The 25,855-nt window shown below is 39.1% G+C and overlaps 1 protein-coding gene across 1 annotated transcript in view; it reads right to left on the reverse strand.

Moving 5' to 3' along the window:
• VWA8 (von Willebrand factor A domain containing 8) overlaps window positions 1–25,855 on the reverse strand; it is a 392,708-nt gene that overhangs the window by 146,174 nt on the left and 220,679 nt on the right. The window contains exons 27-29 of the mRNA XM_081082746.1: window positions 12,073–12,181; window positions 10,288–10,426; window positions 5,722–5,921 (exon numbers count right to left, since the gene is read on the reverse strand). Of these exons, the coding sequence (XP_080938872.1) occupies window positions 5,722–5,921; window positions 10,288–10,426; window positions 12,073–12,181 (448 nt within the window). The remainder of the gene's footprint in view (window positions 1–5,721; window positions 5,922–10,287; window positions 10,427–12,072; window positions 12,182–25,855) is intronic.

The raw sequence follows: 25,855 nt of genomic DNA on the forward strand, positions 1-25,855 counted from the left end.
GAAAGTTGTTGTAAGTGAACAGAGTATTAACCAGCAATGTTACCAAATAATTGAATCTTTTGAGGAAATAAAATACTTGGTGAGAAGTTAAAAAACTTTTAAAGAATTGGTGTATGTAAAGTCGACAGCTGAAAATTTGGCAGGACTGTTTGAATAAGTAATTCATAGTTAGATTCCTGTCCAAATTTAATTGGCTTACAGAATTAAAAATCACCAATCATAAAGACAGATTCTTCTGGCTATAGAATTCAATTCAATGGCATTGATGCTCTGTTGGAAATCTAAAAAGTAACATCCTTATTCCAATATGCTAGAAACATAATTTTATAAGCAATATCTGGATATTCATAACTCTGCTTCTAGGAAAAAATGAAAAGAAAAATTTTAAAACCAGAAAAAATTTATTAACTCAGAATTATCATAAATTAAGGCAAGGCCTAAAGTTAAAGTTTACTTATTTACTCAGTTAATGACTGACATGTTTTTTTATGCAACATTTTCCTCTTAATTAGACACAATCCAAAAGTACTATTTCTTGGTAACACTTTACTTTCATAGTGACCTGAAATACCCGTAAGCAACAGCACTGCATTTCTTTATTATTTTCCTATTATGAATACTCTAAAATCTCTCAGACTATTCTTTCCCCAAGTATCTGAAGTGAGAGAGTGGGTAAAGTTTGACTCTGCTGTGATCCATCCAATGTGGTTTGAATCTCAGGTCCCATGTAGATGAGCAAGGTGTTCAAATTCCCCAAGCCTTAGTGTACTTAGACATATATAATACTAACTGCTACCTCACTGGGCAGCTAGAAGAATAAGATGGGATAGTGTATGCAATCTTTTATTTCACACATTGTTGGCATTTAACAATTGATCCCTTTCCTTGAGACACTCATCACTTCCCATCGAGGGTACCACACTTCCTGGTTTATTCACTTACTTCACTGGCTACTCATTTTCAATCCCGTTGGTGGATTCCTCCTCATATCCTTGATTTCTTAATGTTTTATTGCTGCAGGGCTTAGTGCTCAAACTTCTTTTCTCTACCCACATTCACCCCTGATGACCTTTTTCATTCCAATGCTTTATATGCCAATGACTATCAAACTTATAGTTCCTGTTTTGACCTCTCCATTGAACTCCAGATTAATCTATGTGGATCCCTAACAGACATCTAAAATTTAATCAAACACTTAATCTTCTTTCCAAAACTGATCCCTTCCTCATCTCAGTTGATGGCGACTCTATCCTTTCATTTGCTCAGGCCCTAATGCTTGAAGTTGTCCTTAATTCTACTCTTTCTCATCCAATACATCTGATTTATTAGGAAATCCTGTTGGTCTTACCTTCAAAAGATATCCAGAATCCATCATTACTTACAAACTCCATACTCCTCCAAACAGCCCTTATCTCTTTTCTGAATCATGGCAAAAATCTCTTAACTAGTCTCCTCCATTCTGCCATAGAACCTATAGACTATTCACCATAAAGGAGTCAGAGAAATCTTCTAAAAATGTCAGAGCATGCCATTCCTCTGCTTGAAACCCTCTAACACCTTCCCCTTCCACTCAAAGTTAGGCCCCAGAACATTACACTGCCCAGACCTCCAACTACTAGTGACACCACCCTGCCAACCTCAAGTCCTGCAGAGAGACCTTTGGTGTGCTCTTTTTCTAGAGAAGCTCTTGGAAGGCTCTCAGTCATTGAACTATGAGGCTTTGAAATGGGGACCAGTCTTATTGAATACTTGGATGGGCACTGTGGTGTGGGAGTAGGGAATGTGCTTGCCCCCATCGTACAGGCCCAGTAGGCAACACCCGCAATGGGAGACTTGATCTGTCCTCCCAATTCCTAGTGGCCCTGCCCTGCTGAGACTGCTCCTGCAGAAGGGACAGCAGGCTTCATCCAACCTAAACCTGCAGTACACTTCCCCTGAAGGAGCTAGGGTTGGAGACTCTGGCAGAGACAGGGTGGTATGGCTCTGGAGTAGAGAACAACGCCTCCCCCGCAAAATAAATGCCTGACCATGCTTGTCCCCTCTAGCCCCATCCTCCCAACCTCCCAACACTGGTCACCCCACCCTATCAAGCTCGTGCCTTGTGGAAGGATTTGTGGGTTGTGGCCAGCCTGGGAACATTCTACAGTCTTTCTTTGGAAAGCTCTGTAGGAAGACCAGGCAACCTCAGGGGTGGTGGAGCAGCTGACAGGTGAGCTGGACTTCAGGGTGCCTTGGACCTTTTATTATCTTCCCTCAGCTCACGGCTGGAGGAAGTTGACCCTTCCCACACACACCCAGGCACAGCAGACACAGCCACAAACAGTGAATAGAGTGGTAGCGCCAGACAGGTAGCCCAAAGCCAGTTATAGATAACATCTGACATCAATCTGCATTGAAAACCCACTCAAGTGGACCCAGAACCAACACAACCAGTGGTGGGCTTCAGACCACACCAGAGCTCTACACAACTAGCCACACAAGTGGCACACAGAAAGGGGGATTCTGACAGGCAACAGATCCTGCTGGGAATAACTGACATAGGGGCAGCCCCTGCACAGAGACTCAAACACAGTGACTGATATCCATCCTTATAGCCAGCCAGCCAGCCAGAGGCTTAACTTCACCCACAAATGGGCCAACAGCATTCAAGACTCAACTACAACAGGACAGCAGACATAACCCACAAAGGAGACATTACTGAACTCATGTGATCTGGGAAATTGTGCCACTGAGCCCCACAGAACACCTACATCAGAAAGCTGTCATAACAAATTTGGGAGTCATAGCAGATCTACTGAATAAATAGAGGGAAAATGGGGAGACAAAGAAATATGCCCCAAATGAAAGAACAAGTGCAATCCCCAGAAAAATAATTAAATGAAATGGGAACAATCAAGACACTAGGTGCAGAATTTAAAACAATGGTTATAAGGATGCTTAAGAACTTGGAGGAAGAATGGATGATCTCAGTGAGAACCTAAGCAAAGAGATAGTAAGCATTAAAAAGGACACAGAAATTGTAAAAAGGAACCAGTCAGAAATTAAGAATACTACATGTGAAATGAAGACTACACTAGAAGGAATAAGCAGCAAGTTAGATGAAGCAGAAGATTGAATCAGTGATTTAGAGGGCAAGAGAACAGAAAACACCAAAGCAGAGCAGCAGCAACAACAATAAAAAATTTAAATGAGGAAAGTCTAAGGAACCTCTGAAACAATATTAACTGTAACAACATCTGCAACAGAGGACTACCAGAAGAAGAAGAGAGAGAGAGAGTACAAGGGATCGAGAACCTATTTGGAGAAATAATGGCTGAAAACTTCCTTAATCCGATGAAGGAAAACAAAAGACAAATTCAGGAAGCACAGAGAGTACCAAACAAGATGCACCAAAAGAGGCCCACACCAAGGAACATCTTATTTAAAATAGCAAAGGTTAAAGATAAAGAGAGAATCTTAAGAACAGCAAGAGAAAGACAGTTAGTTACCTGCAAGGGAGCTCAAAATGAATTAAAGACTTAAATTTAAGTTGTGAAATCATAAAAATTCTAGATGAAAACATAGGCTGTAAAATCTCAGACATCTCTCATAGCAATATTTTTTCTGATCTATCTCCATAGGCAAGGGAAACAAAAACTAAATAAACAAATGGGACTACATCAAACTAAAAAGCTTTTTCACAGCAAAGGAAACCATCAGTAAAATTAAAAGACAACCCACTGAATGGAAGAACATATTTATCAATGATACATCTGATAAAGGGTTAATTTCCAAAATTTACAAAGAACTTATACAAGTCGACACAAAGAAAACTAACAATTAAATTAAAATATGGGTAAAGGACCTGAATAGACACTTGTCCACAGAGGACATACAGATAGCCAACAGACATATGAAAAGTTGCTCGATGTCACTAATCATCGGAGAAATAAAAATTAAAACCACAATGATATATCACCTCACACCTGTCAGAATGGCTATCATCAATAAATTCGCAAACAAGTGTTGGTGAGAATATGGAAAAGGGAACCCTTGTGCACTATGGGTGGAAATGCAGATTGGTACAGCCATTAAGAGAAGCAGTATGGAGTTTCCTCAAAACATTAAAAACGGAATTGCATTATGACCCAGTAATTCCACTTCTGGGAATGTATCAGAAGAAACTAGAAACACTAATTTAAAACAATATATGCACTCCTATGTTCATTGAGGTGTTATTTACAATAGCCAAAATTTGGAAGCAGCCCAAGTATCCATATGTAGATGAGTGGATAAAAAGCTGTGATACATTTACACAATGGAATAAATACTTAGTCATATAAAAAGAAGGAAATCTTACCTTTTTAAAAAAATATATCTTTATTGATTTCAGAGAGAAGGGAGAAGGAAAGAGAGAGAGAAACATCAATGATGAGAGAGAATCATTGATTGGCTGCCTCTTGCATGTCCCCTAATGGGGATCAAGCCCGCAACCCAGGCATGTGCCCTTGACTGGAATCGAACCTGGGACCCTTCAGTCTGCAGGCTGATGCTCTATCCACTGAGCCAATACAGCTGGGGCAAAATCTTACCTTTTGTAACAGCAATAAATGGAGCTGCAGAGTATTATAATAAGTGAAATAACCAGTCAGAGAAAGACAAATATTATATGATTTCACTTGTATGTGGAATCTAATGAACAAAATAAACTAACAACTAAAATAGAAACAGGCTGACAGCTGTCAGAAGGGTGGGGGGTTGAGGGGCTCGGTGGAAAAGGTAAAGGTTAAGATTAAGCAAAACAAAGAAACAAACAAAAAACACACAACCCCACAAATAAACAAACAAAAAAAACAGAAATAGACAATAGTATGGTGATCACTAGAGGGAAAGACTGGTGGGGGAGATGGAAGAAGTCAAATGGCGGATAAATGACAGTGGAAAGAGACTTAACTTTGGGTGAGTGGTGAGCACGAGATGTAGTATGCAGATGATGTGTTATAGAGTAGTACGCTTGAAATCTGCATGTTTTTATTAACCAATGTCACCCCAATACATTCAATGAATAAGTAAATATGAAACACCAAATAGATTTATCACTCCTTCTTCATGCAAGAAAGAGATGGCTAATAAGTTTCTATGGTTTCTCTGTTATAGCAGCCCAAATGGACGAAAGCAATTACATGGCATCCTCTGCATAAAGGATTCATTCAGGTTTCAGAGAAAATGTCATCTCTTAATATTGGTTACCCTCCCAATGCCTCCTACCCATCCCCACCATTCCTTAGACAATTATCTAGTTTCTTTTACACTCCATTCTACTGATACAGTACAGATGAACTTAGACCTTTAGAATTCTCACTAATTAAAACACACTGCCTGTGAAACACACTATCTGAAATTGGCATATTTTTTTATTTGTTGTTTATCTCCCCAAAGAGAATGCAAGGTTCACAACAAAGAATTATCTTGCCTTAAATGTCAAGGGTGCTGAGGTTAAGAAACCCTGACTTTCATGTTTCCAGACTTACATGTCATGCTGAAGTCTCTGAAGAGAGGAAGACATTAACCTGTCTTTGTGGTAATGTCAAAATACAACTTTGGATCCTTTGTCCAGCCCCTTTTCTTAATCTTTATAAAAATACTTATTTTCAGTTATAGGCTGTAAATCATTCTTGCCTTTTACTCCACATAAGTTACCCTTGGCATGTGAGTAACATTTGAGTAACCTGGATGCATTACCTGCTGCTCATGGAGGACCACTTGACCATTGAGGGGGTTCCCCAGGGGTGCCACTGTCACAAATGGGTGCCAAACTCCACTGGCGGTTCGTGGGAAGATGTCAAAAAAGTCCACAAAGTAGCCAATTTTCCCAGCCATACTCATGAAGTATAAGGAAACAGGATTGCAAGTCACTACATACAGAGTATATTCCTCATTTTCTGAAATGACAAAAAGGAGTTAATTTTTTAATCTGTAACAAATTTTCTGACTGGTCAAGAGATCCAGTGAAAACTGAATCATGAGACTAAACACAGTTAAAACTCAACAGATGGATTGATTAGGCTGAAAGACCATGAGAAGCAATTTAGTTCCTGCTCTGGAAGTAGATTGGGCCACAGCTAACTATTTGAGGAAGTATTTTTTCCCAAGAGAATTCCATAATATCTCACAATAACACCATTAAATATTTAACACTTCTCAATGCAGGAAATTCTTCCCTGTATGAATGAAAAGTGCTTTGTGCTTCAATAAGGTCTGTTTTCTCCTGTTTTATTGTTTTTCAGGTGGACAAAAAAAGCTGGTCAACCTCTATCTGTTAATCTTGCATTTCCTAGATAGTTACTAGATCCTTAAGCTTTTCTTGCTATAAATAATCCCATTTTTTATTCTTAGCTTTATGGATCTAATTTTTCAAACTACTGCTTATCATTTGAATTCTTATTATAAAATCTCCCTCCCTTCTCTTCACACACACAAAAAAATTGTGTTAACTATGTATGGTGACGAATGTTAACTAGACTTATTATGGCAACCATTTCACAATACAAGTATCAAATCATTATGTTGTACACCTGAAACTAATATAATGTTATATGTCATAATAACTCAATAAAAAATAAAATAAAATCACTGTATTTTCAATCTGAGTACTTGACTAGGTCCATTTTCTGAATCCTCTATCAGGGCTTCTTCAACTTTCAAGTGCATATGATTCACTAAGGATCTAATGAAAGTGTAGCTCCTGATTCAGAAGGTCTGGGATGGGTTTCAGATTCAGCCTTTCCAACAAGCTCCCAGGAGATGCCAATGGTGCTGGTTTGAGCACCTCCCTTTGAACAGTCAGACAATAGAATATGTTTTGTATAATCTCCAGGAATAAGTTGCAAGGGAATAAGTTGCTTTTGTATAATAAATGCTATCAGCCTCATTCTTCATCTAGGTATCTATTTGACAGTGGTCATATTTTCTGAACTCAAAATTAAGACGCAAGATATAACATTTATATTTGGTACTATACCGGAAAATTTGGGACATATGTATACGTGTGTGTGCGTGTGTGCGTGTGTGTGTGTGTATGTGTGGGCACACATCATAGACATGTACAAATAAAGAGCATTTAAAGATATAGGAAATTTAAATAAACACCTAACATTGATAAGAAATACAAGTCAACAGAAGCTGTAGAAGAAGACATTATTTAGAAGCCTGTGTACAAATCAGTTCAATTCAACATTTATTGAGTACCTTTGCACATAATATAGAATACCAGGGAATATAGTCAAAACATTAGCACAGATATACTTAAAATTATTAATTGTTCTGATATTGCAAGCATTAAATACTGTTTGGTCTTTGGCATATATATAATTCTATATATAATGCTATTTTCTCTTACAAATACAAAATAGGTAAAAAAACAAAGAAACAAACAAAAAAAACACCCTAGTTTTCAAATGTAGACAATACTCAAATAAAGGGTTAAATTATATGAGGGACAGCAAAGGAGTTCATCTTCTTTTTATAAATATACTACAGTCCCAGTGCACAAAAATTTGTGCACTCGGGGGTTCCTTCAGCCCAGCCTGTGCCCTCTCACAGTCTGGGACACCTTGGGGGATGTCCACCTGCTGGCTTAGGCCCACTCCCCGGGGAATCAGGACTAAGCTGGAAGTCAGACATCCCTCTGGCAGCTGGAAGCCCTCGGGGGATGTCCTCTTGCCAGCAGAGAGAAGGCCTAAGCCGCAGTCGGACATCCTTAGCACTGCTGAGGAGGCGAGAGAGGCTCCCACCACCACCGCTGTGCTGGAAGCCTCAGCCTAGCTTGTGGCTGAACAGGGCTCCCCCTGTGGGAGCGCACTGATCACCAGGGAGAAGCTCCTGCATTGAGCGTCTGCCCCCTGGTGGTCAGTGTGTGTCATAGTGACCAGTCATTCCCAGTTGTTCAGCTGTTAGGGTCAATTTGCATATTACCCTTTTATTGTATTGGATAGAGGCCTGGTGCACGGGTGCGGGCCAGCTGGTTTGCCCCTGAAAGGTGTCCTGGATCAGGGTGAGGGTCGTGCTGGGGTGCCTGGCCAGCCTGGGTGAGGGGCTGAGGGCCGTTTTCAGGCCAGCCACACTCCCTTCAGCCTGGGGGTCCCCACTGGGGTGCCTGGCCAGCCTGGGTGAGGGGCGGATGGCTATTTGCAGGCTGGTCAAGCCCCCCCGTGGGGACGCTCACCCCATGGGGGTGTGGCCAGCGTGGGTGAGGGGCTGAGGGTCCTTTTCATGCTGCCAACAGCCCCTTCAGGGTGAGGGAGTCCTGCTGGGGTGCCTGACCAGCCTGGGTGAGGGGCTGATGGCCGTTTTCAGGCTGGCCATGCCCCCCGGCAACCCAAGCTCCTAGCCTCTCCTTTTTTTCTTTTTTTTTCTGGGATTTATTTATCTTCTATAATTGAAACTTTGTAGCCTTGATCGTAGCCCAGGGCTGGCCAGGGCACGTGGGAAGCTTGGTTTCCTCCATCGCCGGGGGCAACCCAAGCCTCCTGCTTGCTCCGGCTCTGCGGCCACCGCCATTTTAGTTGGGTTAATTTGCATACTCACTCCTGATTGGCTGGTGGGCGTGGCTGGTGGGCATGGCTTGAGCATAGCAGAGGGATGGTTAATTTGCATGTTTCTTGTTTATTATATAGGATTTTTATTGATCTCAGAGAGGAAGGGAGAGGGAGAGATAGATAGAAACATCAATGAAGAGAGAGAATCATTGATTGGCTGCCTCCTGCATACCCCCCTCCCCCAACTCCGGGGATCGAGCCTGCAACCCGGGCATGTGCCCCTGGCCAGAATCGAACCTGGGACCCCTCAGTCCACAGGTGGACACTATATCCACTGAGCCAAACCAGCTAGGGCGGAGTTCATCTTTTAAGGGCCAATTCTGACTAACTGGCAGCAGCTGCCTGGAATGCTGTATGGAGAAGTGTGACACTGTGACAAGGGTTAATGAAAAAAGTACTGCACTGATTAGTGATTGGCAATGGGGCACATGATCACAGTATACTTATGTACAAGTCCTAAATATGAGACAAGGGCCAAATTTTAAACTATATCCATAAAATCCCTATTTACTCTCTACTAGTGAGTGTAAAATCCTATATAATAAAAGGGTAATATGCAAATAGACCCTAACGGCAGAATGACTGGGAATTATCAGTCACTATGACGCGCACTGTCCCCCAGGGGGCAGACGCTCAATGCAGGAGTTGCCCCCTGGTGGTCAGTGCGCTTACACAGGGGGAGTGCCGCCCAGTCAGAAGCCACCTCATGGCTGTCCCGTGCGGCAGCAGTGGCAGGAGCCTTTCCCATCTGTGCAGCAACACTAAGGATGTCCGACTAATGGGTTAGGCCCGGTCCCGGAGCAGGCCTAAGCCATTAGTCGGACATCCCCCGTGGGCTCCCAGGCTGCCAGAGGGATGTCTGACTGCCACCTTAGGCCCACTCCCCCCAGGGTAGTAGATCCCCTGAGGGGTACGAGATTGCAAGAGGGCACAGGCCAGGCTGAAAGACCCCCCCCCCCCACAACAAGTGCATGAATTTTCATGCACTGGGCCTCTACTGTTTTAATAAGAGCACCAATCTGTTACCAAAAAACTCTGTACATTTTTAAAGCACATTTTTATTCAATATAACTGCTTTTAGGAATAATCAATATCTATAGAACTTATATGAATAAGACTTGCTACTGAATTTTTGCCTAAACAATCTCCATCTTAGTCAAGTTAAAGACTCTCTCCCTTCCCCCTGCCTTCACTTTTGTTTATATTACTTTAGTAACTGCCAATAATTGAGAAACTTCTACCAAAAGGTACCAGGGCACACTGCATGAGTCAGTAGGTAATGGCAACAGTCCAGAAATGTAGATGCCAAAATTTCACATCCTTTATTTGTCATTCTTCACAATGAGAAGTTTAATGACTGCAAATCATTCCAGTCCTGCTTTCATGGTTCATGCAATCACAAAACTGGAATCCCAGCCAAAGAGTCCAATGTTTCTCCTTTTTATTTTTCCCTTCTATTTTTAGCCCAAGCCTGGGTGTGTTTAACTTTGTGCTACAGTTGTAATGAGAAACAGACATATGCAGACAAACTTAGCAGTGCTTAAGGGATTCCACAATAGTATTTTGTTAGGTTGGTATAGGAAATTAGTTCTAAATTATATATAATTGCTATCCAATCCACGGATGACGGTTAAGGAGTCTATGGCCTTCTTGATTTCCTTTAAAAAAAATCAGTGCAGGAAGGAAAAATCAAAAGAAAAAACTGACATACCATGTGATGTAGCGATGTCACAGATTATGTTAATTTCATCCAATGGCAACTTCCAGGAGGCACATTCTTCAGTGAAGGTTTGAGATCTTCCTTCATGTCTTTCTATTGGATATTCCTGTATGTTTATAAGTGCTGGACCCTATAATAAAGTAGTTTACCTGAGTTAAGAAATTTGGGTAGTTACCAAAATGTAGAAAAGCTGTAGTTCTTCCAAAATACAGACTTTACATTCAAATAATCAATATCTTGATATCTCTCTTCTTATTTTATTGACTGCCATGGTATTTATAACAATAATACCATAAGATTGCATTTATAAATGCTTCCACATGTGCTGTTATTTAATTTCTCACTTTATTTTCTTTTTTACTCATAAAATATACCAGATGTAAAACCCCATAGTATTTCTCATTATTTCATTTCTTTCTAAGCCAAGAGCAACTTTGAATGCCAAGTACTGGGACTCAGAACTGTCCAAACCAGGAGAATAATTTGCAAATGAATGAATCAGAGCCTGATATAGTTCCACTGCAAAGATGATTATTACATCACTATACAGAATGTAATGGCTAACCCTGGGTCTTTGAAATAAAATATAAAAAACAGTAACAACTGAAATTAAAAACAACTCACTGATAATTAAAAAAAGGTAGAGTATTTCACACATGCTAAAATATTATTCAATAGTGACATAAGCAGAGGAACAAATTTAATAATGTTATTGCTATTAGTACTGGGTACTCAGATATGGTATCCTGGAAATTATATAGATATAACTAAAATTCCAATGACTTGTATACAGTCAGTCCTTAACTAATAAAAGAAGTGTTTGGGTTAGATATTGACTACTGTGGCATGCATGCTCCCTCACCCTTTCAGAATAGTCTCTGTATCTCAGGAGCAAGAAGACTAGAAACCAGATTTCTCATAGTCCCTTGCAGCAAGGGTTCTGGATGAGATTTAGTTCTACCAATTAAATGTACTTGCATGAGATTTGGAAGGCAGAAGAGGTAGTGGCTGTCTTCCTGCAGCTGTAGTCTACAAGGAGTCTCTGACTAAAATGAGCCATCAGATTCTATGCTCTCCTGCAAGCATTGATCAACAAACCACCCTGGTCAACCCTGATTCACTGCCTGCTTTTGTAAATAAAATTTTACTGGAACATAGACACACTCATTTGTTAAAGTACTGTCTAAGGCTGCTTTTGTGCTACCATGGCAGAGTCAAGTAGTTGTGACAGAATCTGTATAGCCACAAAGCCTAAAATATTTACTACCTGATACTTTAGAGAAAAAGTTTGCCGATCTGCTTTGTTGTGTAGCGCTCAGCAACAGGGGTAGTAGCAGAAGCAGAAACACTGATCTTGAAACTAAGTCCTTTTGTTCTTTCTAAAAATTTCATAAGCATCTAATTCCCTACAATAAATCTCTTATTGCTTGAAATACCAAGGAACTTTGTAGGGAATTGGATTTTGCAATAGAGGGGTTTCCATTGCAACTAGTGATTGATACTCTTTTCTTTTGCCTTTTTACAAATATATTGGACTAACTGTCCTAGAATAACACACAAGATATAAAGGTTAGCTCTTAAGAATTCTACTGACCATTAGCAATTCTCTACATGGAGTCTCTCAGAGGCCAAACTGACTTAAGAGTTCGCGCAGAAGCTCAAGCTACTCTAAAATAACATCAGAACAAGTCATTTCTGAGCTTATATGAATTTTCTCCAGTGAAGATATATAAAAATCTGTAACATTCAATATTTTAGTGAGGAAGTAATATCAACCTTTATGTCTATATGATGAGTTTCTGCAGGACACAACAGTTTCTGCATTCCATCTCTTGACTGGCCCACGGTCCAGTAGCCCATGAATGTCTGCTCTGGCAGAGGCAACCTGTCAAGGAGAATTTGAAAAGTACACATTCTTTCTTGTTTCTAAGTCACAGGAAAATATAATGCACCATCTATTATCAACTACACAAATAAATATGAAGAATGCTTAACTTGAAAGTTCTTTACACGTTATTAAGAGTCTATAAAACCATGTTTAGAATGTACTTTAAGAAAAGATGCCACTTTTCTGAAACTCAGAAGGTAAAGTCCTACTCTGTTTTTACCTTAATGACAAATATAATAGATTACATATATTTTCCTTGAATTGGTAAAATACTTAGCAATTTGACATCTAAATTCCTAGTAGAGTATAGGAAGGATTTAGGGGGGGAAAAAAAAAAGAGCAATCTATCAAATTTTCAGTATATTCTTTTAAATTTGGAATAAAATAATAAATAGTACACAATACTACCGGTCACATGGTTGTAAGTTGTACAGGACAAGTTTCATAGACTCTATTTAGCACCTTAATTTTTTCACTTTGAATTGAAATATTATATACAGAAACATTCACATAAATGTGCCATTTAGTCCTGAACACACCAGCACCCAAAGAAACAGAGCATCACCAGCTCCCAGAAAGCCTCTCGGGGCCACTTTGGTCATTTTACTCAGGAAGGGAGCGCTATCCTGATTTCTAATGAAGTTAGTCTGTGTTTAGATTCCTTTTTATTTAAAATGACTTTTAAATAAAGTGACTTGCCAAAACACAGATGGCAATGCTAAAGTACAAAACCACAGACAAATTTTTGAGAATAAAGTCTTCATTTTTAATCATACTATTTTTTCTTTAAATTTTTAAAATGGAACCATCAATTTGTCATTTAATTAATTATAAAGTTCTTATTCCTTGGTAAGTTGAAGAAAACAATAACTCAGAGTTAAATTTCTTTTCTTTTCTTCTTTTTTTTTTTTTAAAAAAAGCACATGTAGATATAAATTAAAATGCATGCTTGGAATGAGTTTGATGATCATTAAAAGAGTACATATTCACATTTTGAAACCATTTTATTTCAGTAAGAGTAGTCTGACACAATATTTCCATATGCTTAAAAAGACCACATAAGGTTCAGACATTTTTGGCATAAAATAACAGAATCAAGCATTCTGGTAGAATATGCTCTTTGGCCTTTTGAAATACTTAACATAAAAGTAATAATATTCGTTGATGTCATCTTATGCAAATCTCTTAAAAGGAAGTGGGTACTTTTGTATCTAACATCTAAAATACATTTCAAATTATTCTGATTGGTCACCCACTTATTTCCATGTTTTACTGGAAGTGAGGTAGGAAGGGCACGGAGCCAGGGGATTACTATTATGTTCTCTCTATTAAATGTAGTGAAAATCTATGCAGACTTTGGAGAGGACAAGTAAGCTAATTTCTCTGAGTGTTAATTTCTTCCTTTGTGAAATCAAGGGGAAGATCTGTACGGTTCCTTAGAGGTGGAGTAGCCTCTGAAGATCACTTAAGTGAGACAAGGGAAGTGTCAGTGGTAGATTCAACAGTGTTGTATCACCTTGGTGCTCTGGAGTGAAAATAAAAGAACCAAAATGAAAATATCTATTCCTATCAATAGAAATAGGTGCCCTGAAAGGCATGCTTTACTAATTAACTTTTTTTAAAAAAGTTCTAAATACTTTCCAGTTTTTGGAGACAACAGAAACAGTTTGAAATTTAACTGTGTTTCTTAAGAGGTGGAGAATTGCTTAATAAAAATGAATTTTGTTTGTTAGGTTAATATATAGCCTAAAATTGATTGATCTAATATATCCTTTAATAATCATAAATATATCATATAGATGCTAAAAACAAAGCAAAACACTTCATCTACCTGACAAAAAGTAACTTTACTTGGCATCTATCCCTGACAATTCCAGGAGTAGTCATGAAACCTGGTTTGAACTTGCCAACTCATTCTAAATATTTAATAGTCATGGAAATTACAGGCTGTCTGGGACCCATCTAAAAATAGTACTAGCTGGTTGTCAGGTATGAGAAGGACCTTCAGGTGCCCCATATAGAATCTATTCCAGTACCACATAAGATGACGTGTATGGGCAACCACAACTACAACTGAGAGCACATCTGCAGGGTGTCCTGGAGCTGCACAATCAAACTGGCTCCATCCAGCTCCTTGGTCACATCAAGTGTTGTTTCCAGACTTTCCCAGTGGGCTCCAGGCAGGCCAATGGATGTAAACCAAAGTTCCTCACTTATTTTCCACTAATAAGCTCTCCCAATAAGCTGTGGAAAGTTTTGATGGTTACTAACTCACTCCCCTTCGCTAAGTTAGTAGTCAGGGGAAAAGGGAAGCATTAAACTTGGATGCATGAGCAAGCTCTGAATTTGAAACATAATCAACATTAGCTTGGGTAGAACTCTAAACTAATAACTAGTTAGCAAAAGATACTATATTCCATTATTAAAATACTAAAGGCCCGGTGCATGAAATTCGTGCACGGGATGGGAACGGGTCCCTCAGCCCAGCCTGCACCTTCTCGCAATCTGGGACTCCTCGAGGGATGTCCAACTGCCGGTTTAGGCCTGATCCCTGCAGGCAGTCAGATATCGCTCTCACAATCTGGGACCGCCTGCTTCTAACCGCTCGCCTGCCTGCCCACTCATAACTGCTTGCCTGCCTGCCTGCTCAGTGTGCATCATAGCGACCAGTCATTCTAGTCTTCCTGGTCATTCCCGTCTTTCAGTCACTGGGCTTTTATATATACAGATGTCATCCAACTCTGGCCAGACTTACGTTGTCACACCTGATTTGATTAAAACAACAATGGTATTTTCCATGGTTTTAAGAACATGTCACTTGTTTTGTTTAACTTTGTTAAAGTTCTAGCAGGAATGATGTCTGGATTTAATTTTAAAGAAGAGGAGAAAGAATTTAGGGCCTATAAATAGCACTACTTTTTAATTTCAATGTCATTCATGAATTTACGTTTTTTTTAAAAAAATGAAGTATTTCAATTCATATGTTGTGATGTTTCTTAATCCTTTGTGGAAGTATTAACAAAGATCTGGAAGTAAAAGTTTTAACTATAAGAATGGTGAATATAGAAATCATGACCAGGTCAAATTATAGCACTTGAGCAGTTACAGACAGGAAAAGAGTTGTGGTGTTTTTTTTCACATGCATATAATTCTAACATGAGCCATATGGACACCAAAGTCAAGAAATATAGTCTGAATGACATGTAAGAGATTTGTCTAAGATTGTTTTCATAAAGAGGTGAGCTGGGTTTTCGAGGCGCATGTTCTGGCAAATTTCTGCCTTCTCTGAACATTTGCCAGTACTATTTCTGGAGTTTGAAAGAAACACATGAAAAAGATTTGGATCTTTCTAGGGGCATTATGTAATTGGAAGTTGTTGACATACCTATTATCAGCAATTCCTAAAACATTTCCTTACCACAAGAACTACTAATTTTCATAGGAATAATGGAACCCTTCAGGATAGTTCCACCAACTCTAAAAAATTCACCAATTACTCCCATCTTTGAGAAGAAAAAGAACAACTCCAATTTTACAAGGCCTCACTCATTCCTAATGTTTTAAATCTATTCTCTGGTACACATTAAGGTGGACTGTCCAACTGAGTTTACTGAAGCTGAACAGAATAACCCAAACAAATGTTTCTATCTTTGGCTCTCACCCCATCCTCTGACATATCAGCTAATTTATGCCTTCACCACCTTGAACTGCTACTTGCTAGTCCTGAACATGTTACTTCATGCTTCTGCCAGGCATTTCTACTATTGCCTCTTTAATGAAATCCTCATTCTTGAGGCCCAATTACAATGTCATTTACCCTTGCAGCCCTCTCCCATAGTCTTTCTGGGCAGAATAAATCTTTCGCTCTTCTGGTTTTCCATGTAAATTTGCATTCTTAAGCTAGAGTTGATGTAATTTGCAATTTTCAAATTTATGACCTGATAGGGAGAATAAAAACTTAAGAATTCAAGTTCATAAGTGAATTAATGAAATCCCTCATAAATTGTTTTAATTTAAAACAAAACTTAAAAACCAGCACACTAAAGAAAGAAAATAGAAAATCCCCTTTAAGCACTTTAAATTAGTAATAATGGGTACTACTATTCCAAGTTAACCTCCCTTGTTTACTAGAAACTTCTGAATCTCCCTTCCCTATAGTCTCACATGTTGCTGGTAAATTAATTTTGTTGCAAATGATATGCATACAACAAGGATGTGTGTGGGTTTTTCCTTTCTGTGCTTGGCTCTGCATTCAGGCATATGGCTTTCCCTTTATAGCTTAGACATGTGCACCTCTGCCACCTAGGTCCCATCAAGGTCACAGAAATGATGAGTAATTTGGATGCCTGCAATGGAACAAGATTTGGGGAAACTTATTCTCGGCTGACACTTCTCAAATATGATCACCAATATCCAGAATGACACTGTGCAGTCTCAATGCTGCTGCCCAGCATCATTTGTGCCAAAGCAGATGTTGTCAGCTGGCCCCACACATCTCAGGCTTTCCTCCCCCTCACAGCAGTTGCCAGACTACAGTTCTGGGGCCTGCATTTCCTTTCCCTCATCTTCAAATTTCACTGCAAAAACTTCTTTTTCTGCCATCTGCTTTTCCAACCACATTTAAGTATTTCTGAATCTCAAGTTCTTTCCTTTTCTAATTATCCACATCAAAAAGGACTGGGACTAAAATTCTTCCAGTTGGAAATTTCCCCAGAAAAACAAAAACAAAAAACCCTCTGTATTTCTCACAAGAAGTACTTATAGGAGGAAATAGCCTTACTGTGAATGTAGTTTTGCATAACAAGGTTGATAGCTTACATGTTGTCCCAACTGTTAATTCACTGAAGGTAAGGCTTACATCACACTCACTCAAATCTCTGGCACTTGGAATCCCTCACTTTGGCCACTGAAACATCACCCCTTTCCCTCTCATTCCCACTGCCACAATGGGAGCCCACATTGTTCATTGCATGGATTCCTATAGCTGTTCCAAACCGGTCTTCCTGCCTTCAGGTTCACTGTCTTTCAGTTTATTATCTTTAAGGGGTCTTTCTACATTATGAATCTGATTGTGCTACAATCTGGTTTAACATTTTTCTATGATTCCCCTGACTCCTCTCCCTTTTAGGCTCACCACACAGGACACCCTCACTTCACCATTAATTTGTCACTGAACTACTTGCAATTTCCAAAATGCACCATGCCCCCTTAACCCTCTCTGCTTGAAGCGTTTCTCCTCCTTTGTTTGCTTGGAGAACCCCTTGTAATCCTTGAGAGTTGGCTTGGTTACCCTCCCTGACTCTCCCCAGGGCAGAAGGCAGGACTCCTCTCCTTGCTCTCTCCTGTGTGGCTCTAACACACACAAGTCACCCTTTCCTTGAGTGCTTTCCCAATTCACTGTGACCCCTTGAAGGTAGGTACTAAGCCTTCCTCTCCTTTATATTTCTGACTCCCTACCTAGTGGTTACCACAAAAGGGCTCAATAGTGTTTGTTATGAGTGAATGTTTGGGTACACTAGGACTGCCATCTTTCCTGTTTGTTCCTTATCTCAGTGTCAAGTTGCAAAACACCATGGCAAATCTTCCCCATTGCGTCCTGACTACACAATTCTCAACCAATGATGCCATCTACTTTGCAGGTGAATCTGGAAGAGTTAGCTATAGGTGGGGTTTGGGGATTTCTACCCAGCCAGGTGACAGGCTTTCACAAAGTATCACAAATGCTTAAGGGATCAAGGTTAATTCTGTGAGATTGCCAAGACGAGGATAAAAGAGTCATCGATCTTGACATTTTCTATGCATATTGGGTGTGTTTTTTCATTTTTTCTGTACCTCCATTAAAGGAGCTGAAAGCAAGTGAAATGGCTGTGAAGCTACTTCCTAACATATGAAAAGAATATAGGGCAAGGACTATGAAACTATAAAACCTACCACCACCCTTCTACTTGTAATAGGTCTGAGGTGTCATAATGTAAACCTTATTATATTTGAAAACTAAGAGCTCTTTTATGAAGTAAAAGTAAATCATCATACAGAGTGGAATTGTATAACTTAGAACCCCATGGCCAATATTGTGAACTCATTTGTAAAAATTAAGAATATAAAAATAAAATTATAGGATATAATAGTTTAGAAAACAGAAGGAGAGGCACAAAACTTTAAGAAGAGAATCTTAAAATTTAATGGGACAAACAGTAAGCTGATAATCACTCCCATCTCCAAAGATAAGCCTGATGAAATTACTCAAAAGAGAGGTTCTGGTTGGGGATGTTCTTTTTAATGCCTCTGGTACTTTGGAGACCCCATGGTTGGTCTTGGGCAGAGAAGCAGCAGCTGCTTTTGATGCCACAATTACACAGGATGAGTCTTTAACATAGAAAACCCAGGCTAGTCAGACACCCATTCAAAGACACATTTGATTTAAGAGAATTTGCTTACATCTTATAAAAAGTTGGTTTTTTTTTAATCTTCACCAAAGGATGTTTTTCCATTGATTTTTAGAGACAGTGGAAGGGAGAGGGAGAGAGAGAGAAGAGAAACACTGAAGTAAGAGGAACATCGATTGGTTGCCTTCTGCACATGCCCCAGAGGATCAAGCATGCAACCAAGATACATGGTTTTGACTGAAATCGAATCTGGGACCCTTCAGTCCGTGGGCTGATGCTCTATCTACTGAAGCAAACTGGCTAGGGATAAAAAGTATTTTTTACTTACTTATGGAATCAATGACAAATAGCATTAACTTGAAGGAAAATGTGATTAAAATAATGGGCTTAGTCCAGGGGTGGGAGAACTTTTTGACTCGAGGGCCACAATGGGTTCTTAAACTGGGCCGGAGGGCCAGAACAAAAGCATGGATGGAGTGTTTGTGTGAACTAATATAAATTCAAAGTAAACATCATTACATAAAAGGGTAAGGTCTTTTTTTTTTTTTTTTTTAGCTTTATTCATTTCAAACGGGCCGGATTCGGCCCGTGGGCCGTAGTTTGCCCACGGCTAGCTTAGTCACTAATGTAAAAGTTATATGCATATTTTGTATGATATATGTCCCTAAATGGAGGGAAATAAAATTTGAAAAACTCCAAAGTTTCCATTATCTTTAAAATCTTGCAGTCCAGTGTTGTATTGCATTGCTTCTCTTGTATAAAGCACTACAGACAACGTGGTGGAGTGAGCAAAAAGATGATCGTTTTGAAACAGACAGAACTGCGATTGAATCCCCAACCCTGTCATTTATTAGTTGTATAGTCTGTTAAGTAGTTTCCTGAAATTCAGTTCTTCATCTGTAAAACACACACACACACACACACACACACACACACAGACTCCTCTACCTGATAATAAACTTTTAAAAATTACTTGCCTAATAGAAAAAAAGAATTTTCGAGATTGTGCATTAATATTTGTAAAGTGCTTACAGCACTTAGTAAGCACTTGAGAAATATCAACTATTTTTATTTTTGCTGCTTTAAACATGTGTTGTCTACCCTCACTTGACACGTTACCAATGATTAAACTTAGATTGTGTTGAAATGCCCTAGAATTGCTCAGTTCACATAATTTCTTGTTTGCCATCGGGAAGCGTGCCAGTGTTCTACCTTTGGAGTAGTCATCACAGTGCAGCATAAGCTTTGCTGTATGGGAGGCAAGAAATAGCAATTACAGACTAGACCTTTTCTTTAAAACTTTTATTTTATTTAAATAAGAAAACAAAATAAAAAATTCCAGTGCCCAGATTGTCTGTGGACATTTAAAAAATAAAATACAGAAAATAATACACATGTTAGAATATTAAAATAGTACAGAAAGTGAGGCCTCTCAAAGGGAACCACTGTCAATACTACTGTGTTTTCAAATTATTCCAAATGTGAATTAATTAAAGAAATTTAATTGAAAATTTGCTAATACGGTCCTAGACCTTGTTAATTCAAAGTTACTTTATTTTGTCTAAAAAAGTAAGTTAAAAAATTTTAATCAAGTATTTGAAAGCAGAGAAGGATACGATGTGAACAGGACACCTGAGGAGCAGTTTTAAGACTCCAATAGGGCTTCTTCACCAGCTATGGGGCACTTTTAAAGTCTCACACGACAATTGTTTTGAGAAGTGCAGTCTGTTTGGCAACAGCATTTTTACATGTTTGAGAAGGATAATGAGATTTAAACATATGCAGAAAGACACAAAGGGTTGATATGAATGTTTATATTCCTTGTGAGAGTACCTTATATACTTTATGAATCTGTTTATTATGATTACAATAATATCTAATACTCAAAATTTCTAGAAGAATGGAGAAAAGAGTAGGGTTGAGGAAGAGTGTCATTTGCACTCAAATCTACTTCATTAGAGATAAATTTCTTTTCAACAAAGGAGCTTGGGAATCAAATGTTTTAAAAAGAACCCCTTTTCACCTGGCTGGCGTGGCTCAGTGATTGAGTATTGACCTATAACCAGGAGTTTACAGTTCAATTCTAGTCAGGGCACCGTGTGGGCCATGCAGGAGGCAGCCGATCAATGATTCGCTCTCATTATTGATGTTTCTATCTCTCCTTCTCCCTTCTTCTCTGAAGTCAATTAACAAATATATTTTTAAAAATGAACCCCCCTTTAGGGACAGGTATCTTCCATTAAGAAGAAAAGCTGTGCAAAAAAAGAAAAAACTCAAAAGAAATATTTCTCAGTGTATGAAATAACACATAGAACCACAAGGTAAGATCTTTTGGAAGAGTTTAAAAACGATTATCTTCAGATAGTGGAATTTTAGGTGTTTTAATTTTCTTTGTGTTAATTTAAATATAAATGGAAATTCATTCTTCCTTTAGTACATATGCATCACAAAGAAATACTACATGTTAAAACTTTTTAATTTCCTCAAATTTTTTATTCTACTTTGATACAAACAAATGATTGGTAGATTATATGTAGTTTTCCAGTGACAAATAGGCAATAAATGCTTTGGGGGGAAATATGAAACTGGCCTAAGAGTAAACAAAACAGATTGAGGAATTCAGAGGGAAAGTTAGGTAGGGGGGTGGGAGGGTGGGAGGATGGAGGGATGGGAGAGGATGGGGGTAAGAGATTAACCAAATAACTTATATGCATAACCCACGGACACAGACAATAGTGTGGTGAAGACCTGGGGGAATAGTGTGGGGAGGGGGGGTTGTCAATGGAAACAAAGGGGACAACTGTAATACTTTCAACAATAAAGATAAACTTTAAAAAAAGAATAAACAAAGCAGCATTAAAAATAATGAGTTGAGGACAAAGAATATGGAGTAAGAAGGATGATCACTTAAATATAGAGAGCAGACAGCTCTGATGGTGGTGGTGGTGGGCAGGGTGGAGGGACTGGGCAAAAAAGAAAGAGGTCACAGCCCTAGCTGGTTTGGCTCAGTGGATAGAGTGTCGGCCTGTGGACTAAAGGGTCCCAGGTTTGATTCCAGTCAAGGGCATGTACCTTGGTTGCGGGCACATCCCCAGTAGGGGTTGTGCAGGAGGAAGCTGTTATGCCCAGATTTCAAGATTCCCAAGAGCCCACCAGGGAGCCAGCAAGTCTGATGCAAAAGCAAAGAGTCTTTTATTTCGAACTAGTTCGGCTCCCCGACCACACTCACCGATGCAACGGTAAGCCCAGTGGCAGAGAGAGGCCTAGCCCGATGGGACGAGTAGTTTTATAGGGGGGTGGAGTAAGGGCAGGAGAGGGGACTGTGGGCCCCGCCGATTGGCCAGGCGCAAGTCGGTGTCTCGTTACACAGGATGTGGTCATCTCCATGGCGTGCACTTCCCTTGATTATCATTGGTTAGTTTAGAGAAATCCTGGGTGTGGCCAGCAGAGGCTTGGGCTTCCGGGAAGAAGCCTTGCCGAGCACATGGCTCTGCCCAAAAGTGGAGGACCCAGGGTAAGATGGAGGGCGTAGTCCTCGCCCTTTCAGCAGCTGATCGATGTTTCTCTCTCATTGATGATTCTAACTCTCCCTATCCCTCTCCCTTCTTCTCTGTAAAAAATTAATAAAATATATTTTAAAAAAAATAAAAGAAAGAGGTCACAGACAACAGTGTGGTGATTGCGGGGTTGAGGGGGGGCACAGAGGAATGGGTGGAGGTGGAAAAGGGTGTAAGGGTGATAAATGGTGATGGGGAAAAATCAAAGAAAAAAAGTAAGAAAAAATGTAATAAATAAATAAACATTTTATAGACATGAGTGCCTCCCAAGAAGACAGGGTGAGAAAAATGCATAACTTTAGAAGGTAGAGATAAATTCTCTGTATGTTTGACTTATTAATATACTTAGAGGTAGAGTATATTCCATCTTAAATTTATGAAATGACAATTCTCTCTTCTTAAAAACTGTCAGGTTGAGGGTGGCATGTAAATTTAAGATAAAATATTGTATAAATCATTTAAAAATGGAGGCTGAAAATAAAAAGGATTTTCTTCCTTTAAAACAAATGTTTTCCCTAACATGTGAGAGTTCATAAATTACTTTGAAAACACTTTTAAATTTGGAAGAGTTAATGTGCTAGCAGTATGTTTTTCTCAAATAAAAGATAATTCAGAAATAAAAGTTCATTTGATGGAAAAACAAACTTTGTTTTGAAATTTATGTCTATTAATACTAGAGTATGTCATCTATATGCTTTTGGTTGGTGCTTGGACCTAATTATGTGTGTGTGCGTTCTTTTTCCCCACAAATGACATTTGAAACTAAAGAGCTCAGATTAATTTTTAAGAGCTCAGATTTTAACCTGAATCTCCCTATCTCTACCTAAATTTTTTTCCAGTGAATCCCATTTGGTTATGTTCACCATCTCTTTGGCATATCTTTCCCATGTATTAGAAACTTAAAAGGGAATAATAATAATGATAATAAAAATAATAAACCCTCAAGAAGTACCAGTGGGACAAGGTAAATGCAATGTGGGGGTGTAGGTAGCCAAATCTGACTATGGTACTAAGATCTGGGAATATATTATAGATCAGGAAAAGAGCTGCATTTTGGTGTGGTCCCCCAAGGTAAAATAATCACCCAGTCAGACATGGCCCAAAGTACAGGTTTACCAAAGGTTTCATAAAGAAGATAAGTAATATTCGCCTCAGAATATCATTTTGGGCCTTTTAAAAATGTGCAGAGACTATGAGATATGTATCATCACTGCACTATTTAGGAGGACAAAAGGGAAAATGAATGACAGCATCTCTCTTTTGGGAATTTGACTAAAGATCATTAACCAAACAGCCAAAGTATATTCTGATTTCAGCTCAGGAAGAAGGTGCTGTAGAAGACTTTACAAACAGTGGTCTGGTATCATCTCCCCATGTGAAAACTTCCTTCTTCTACAACATTTGCTTTGTATCTCTTTTTAGTTATATGCAGTAAGAGGACAATTATTTTTCTATCCATATCCATTTTATTCTGGACTCTAGGTAAGTTTGCTCCCATTCAGTAAGCACTATAGTTGGATTACAGTACAAGAAAATAATAGCTTTGGCAAAAATATTTTCATTCAGGGCAAAAGAATATATATATGTTTGTTTGTTTACTTATGTTAATTCTCACCAGAGGATATTTTTCCATTGATTTTTAGTGAGAGTGGAAGAGAGAGGGAAACATTAGCATGAGAAAAATGCATTGATTGGTTGCCTCCTGCATGAGCCCTGACCAGGGCCCAGGCCATGGAGGAGCCTGCAACCAAAGTACATGCCCTTGACTGGAATTGAACCCAGGATCCTTTGGTCCACAGGCCAATGCTCTATCCTCTGAGCCAAACTGACGAGGGCAAAATTACCAAAAATTAAGATTACATTAAAAATGCAAAGGATGTTAGAATAGGAAGGAACTTTATTAATCTTATGGAGATGACTATATATTCTGGCCTCACTAGGGTAGTCTTATTTTATATCTCTTTTTACACAATTATTAATAGCACCCCTTACCATTTTCAAAAATGTCCTAAAGTGATAAATTACATAGTTATGCTATCCTACATAATAAAAGGGTAATATGCAAATTGACCCTAAAGGGGTAATGACCAGGAATGACTGGTAGCAATGATGAGCACTAACCACCAGGGGGAAGATGCTCAATGCAGGAGCTGCCCCCTGGTGGTCAGTGCGGTCCCACAGGGGGAGCACTGCTCAGCCAGAAGCTGGGCTCACTGCTGGCGAACACAGTGGAGGTGGTGGGAGCCTCTCCCACCTCCGTGGCGGCACTAAGGATGTCCAACTGATGGCTTAAGCCTGGTGGGGAGCAGGCCTAAGCCGGCAGTCAGACATCCCTTGAGGGCTCCCGGACTGTGAGAGGGTGCAGGCCGGGCTGAGGGGCCCCGAGTGTACAACTTTCATGCATCAGGCCTATAGTCTATAACAAAATACCCTCTTTTTACCAATAGGTTAAAATTTATTTCTCCCTGACGCGGACATGCAGGTTGAATGTACAACTATCTACTGAATTCCCAGGCCATTGGTTTGTTCACTTTACCATGCCAACTTTAAAGTAAAAAGCTGATAATTTGATAGAAATACACACATAGAAACTGCAGATTTCACTAAAGGGCAATGATATGACATCACTACTTTTGAGCTGCCCAAGACACTGCAATTCACAGATGAGGAAAATATGTTTTGAATGTATAAATTGTAGTCTACTATTATCTCCACCCCAAGGGAAAAATTCCCTCATTTTCCACATCTGCAATAACTCTATTTTTAGCTATATGCAGTGGGTGGACAACTTGTTGTTTCCATCCCCGTCTTAGGCACAAGTGTGACCATCTTATTTCCAGGCTCAATGTACCAGGTATTTTGCTTCCACTCATGAGTACTAGAGTTGGAATTAATGTGCCGTGGCAAGAATTTTTCACTTTAGAACTAAGGTCAGTAATAAATAAGTTAAATTATTTTACCTGTCTTCCTTAGAAAATTACCAACAATTTTACTTTGATTGCGCTTACCAACTAATATGTATTTTTATTTCAAGTTGTGTAAGAGTATAAAAAGTTACTTTTAAATAATAAGCCTAGTTTCCAAGAACCTAGAACTCTAATTACATAAATTTGTTAATGGTAATAAAAACCATCCTATTTCCAATTGAAAATAAAGATTTAGTTTATTTAAAAAGTTAAAAAAAAACATGAACAGTAATAGAATTTGCATATTGATGACAATTTCTTGAACTTTCTAATGCAGAAGATAGATCATACCCACTAAATTACCAAACTAGTTCCAAAATGCCCACAAAAACTGCTAATCAATTAGTAAAATAGTATTTTACAGAAAGGTTTACGTATTAGCTCTCACACCAAATTGTTAGTGTAGGTAGCTAGATATTAATAAAGGAAGGGAGCAAAGGGAATCAGACATTAAGCATAATAAACTAGGGAGCTGAAACAAATATTGGGCATGCTTCACTGAGAAGCTATAGCATCACAGGTTCATCCACCCACTCCAGGAAACCATCGCATCCTCCACCCTTGGGACTTAATCCTTGGGCAAACCCCAGGCAATCTCCTAATAGGCAAGAAGAGTTTCTCCAGGGAACTGCTGGCCTGGTACCAGATTATCAGGATTATTGGGGGAAGGAGGAGAGGAAATTCCTCTGCTGGGTACACGCAGAGTAGAAGCCAAGATGGCAAAGGATAAAATCCTTCTATTATGAAGCATGCCCAATAGAA

Source organism: Myotis nattereri (assembly GCF_964212035.1).
Source record: "Myotis nattereri genome assembly, chromosome: 2".
Taxonomy (NCBI): Eukaryota; Metazoa; Chordata; class Mammalia; order Chiroptera; family Vespertilionidae; genus Myotis; species Myotis nattereri.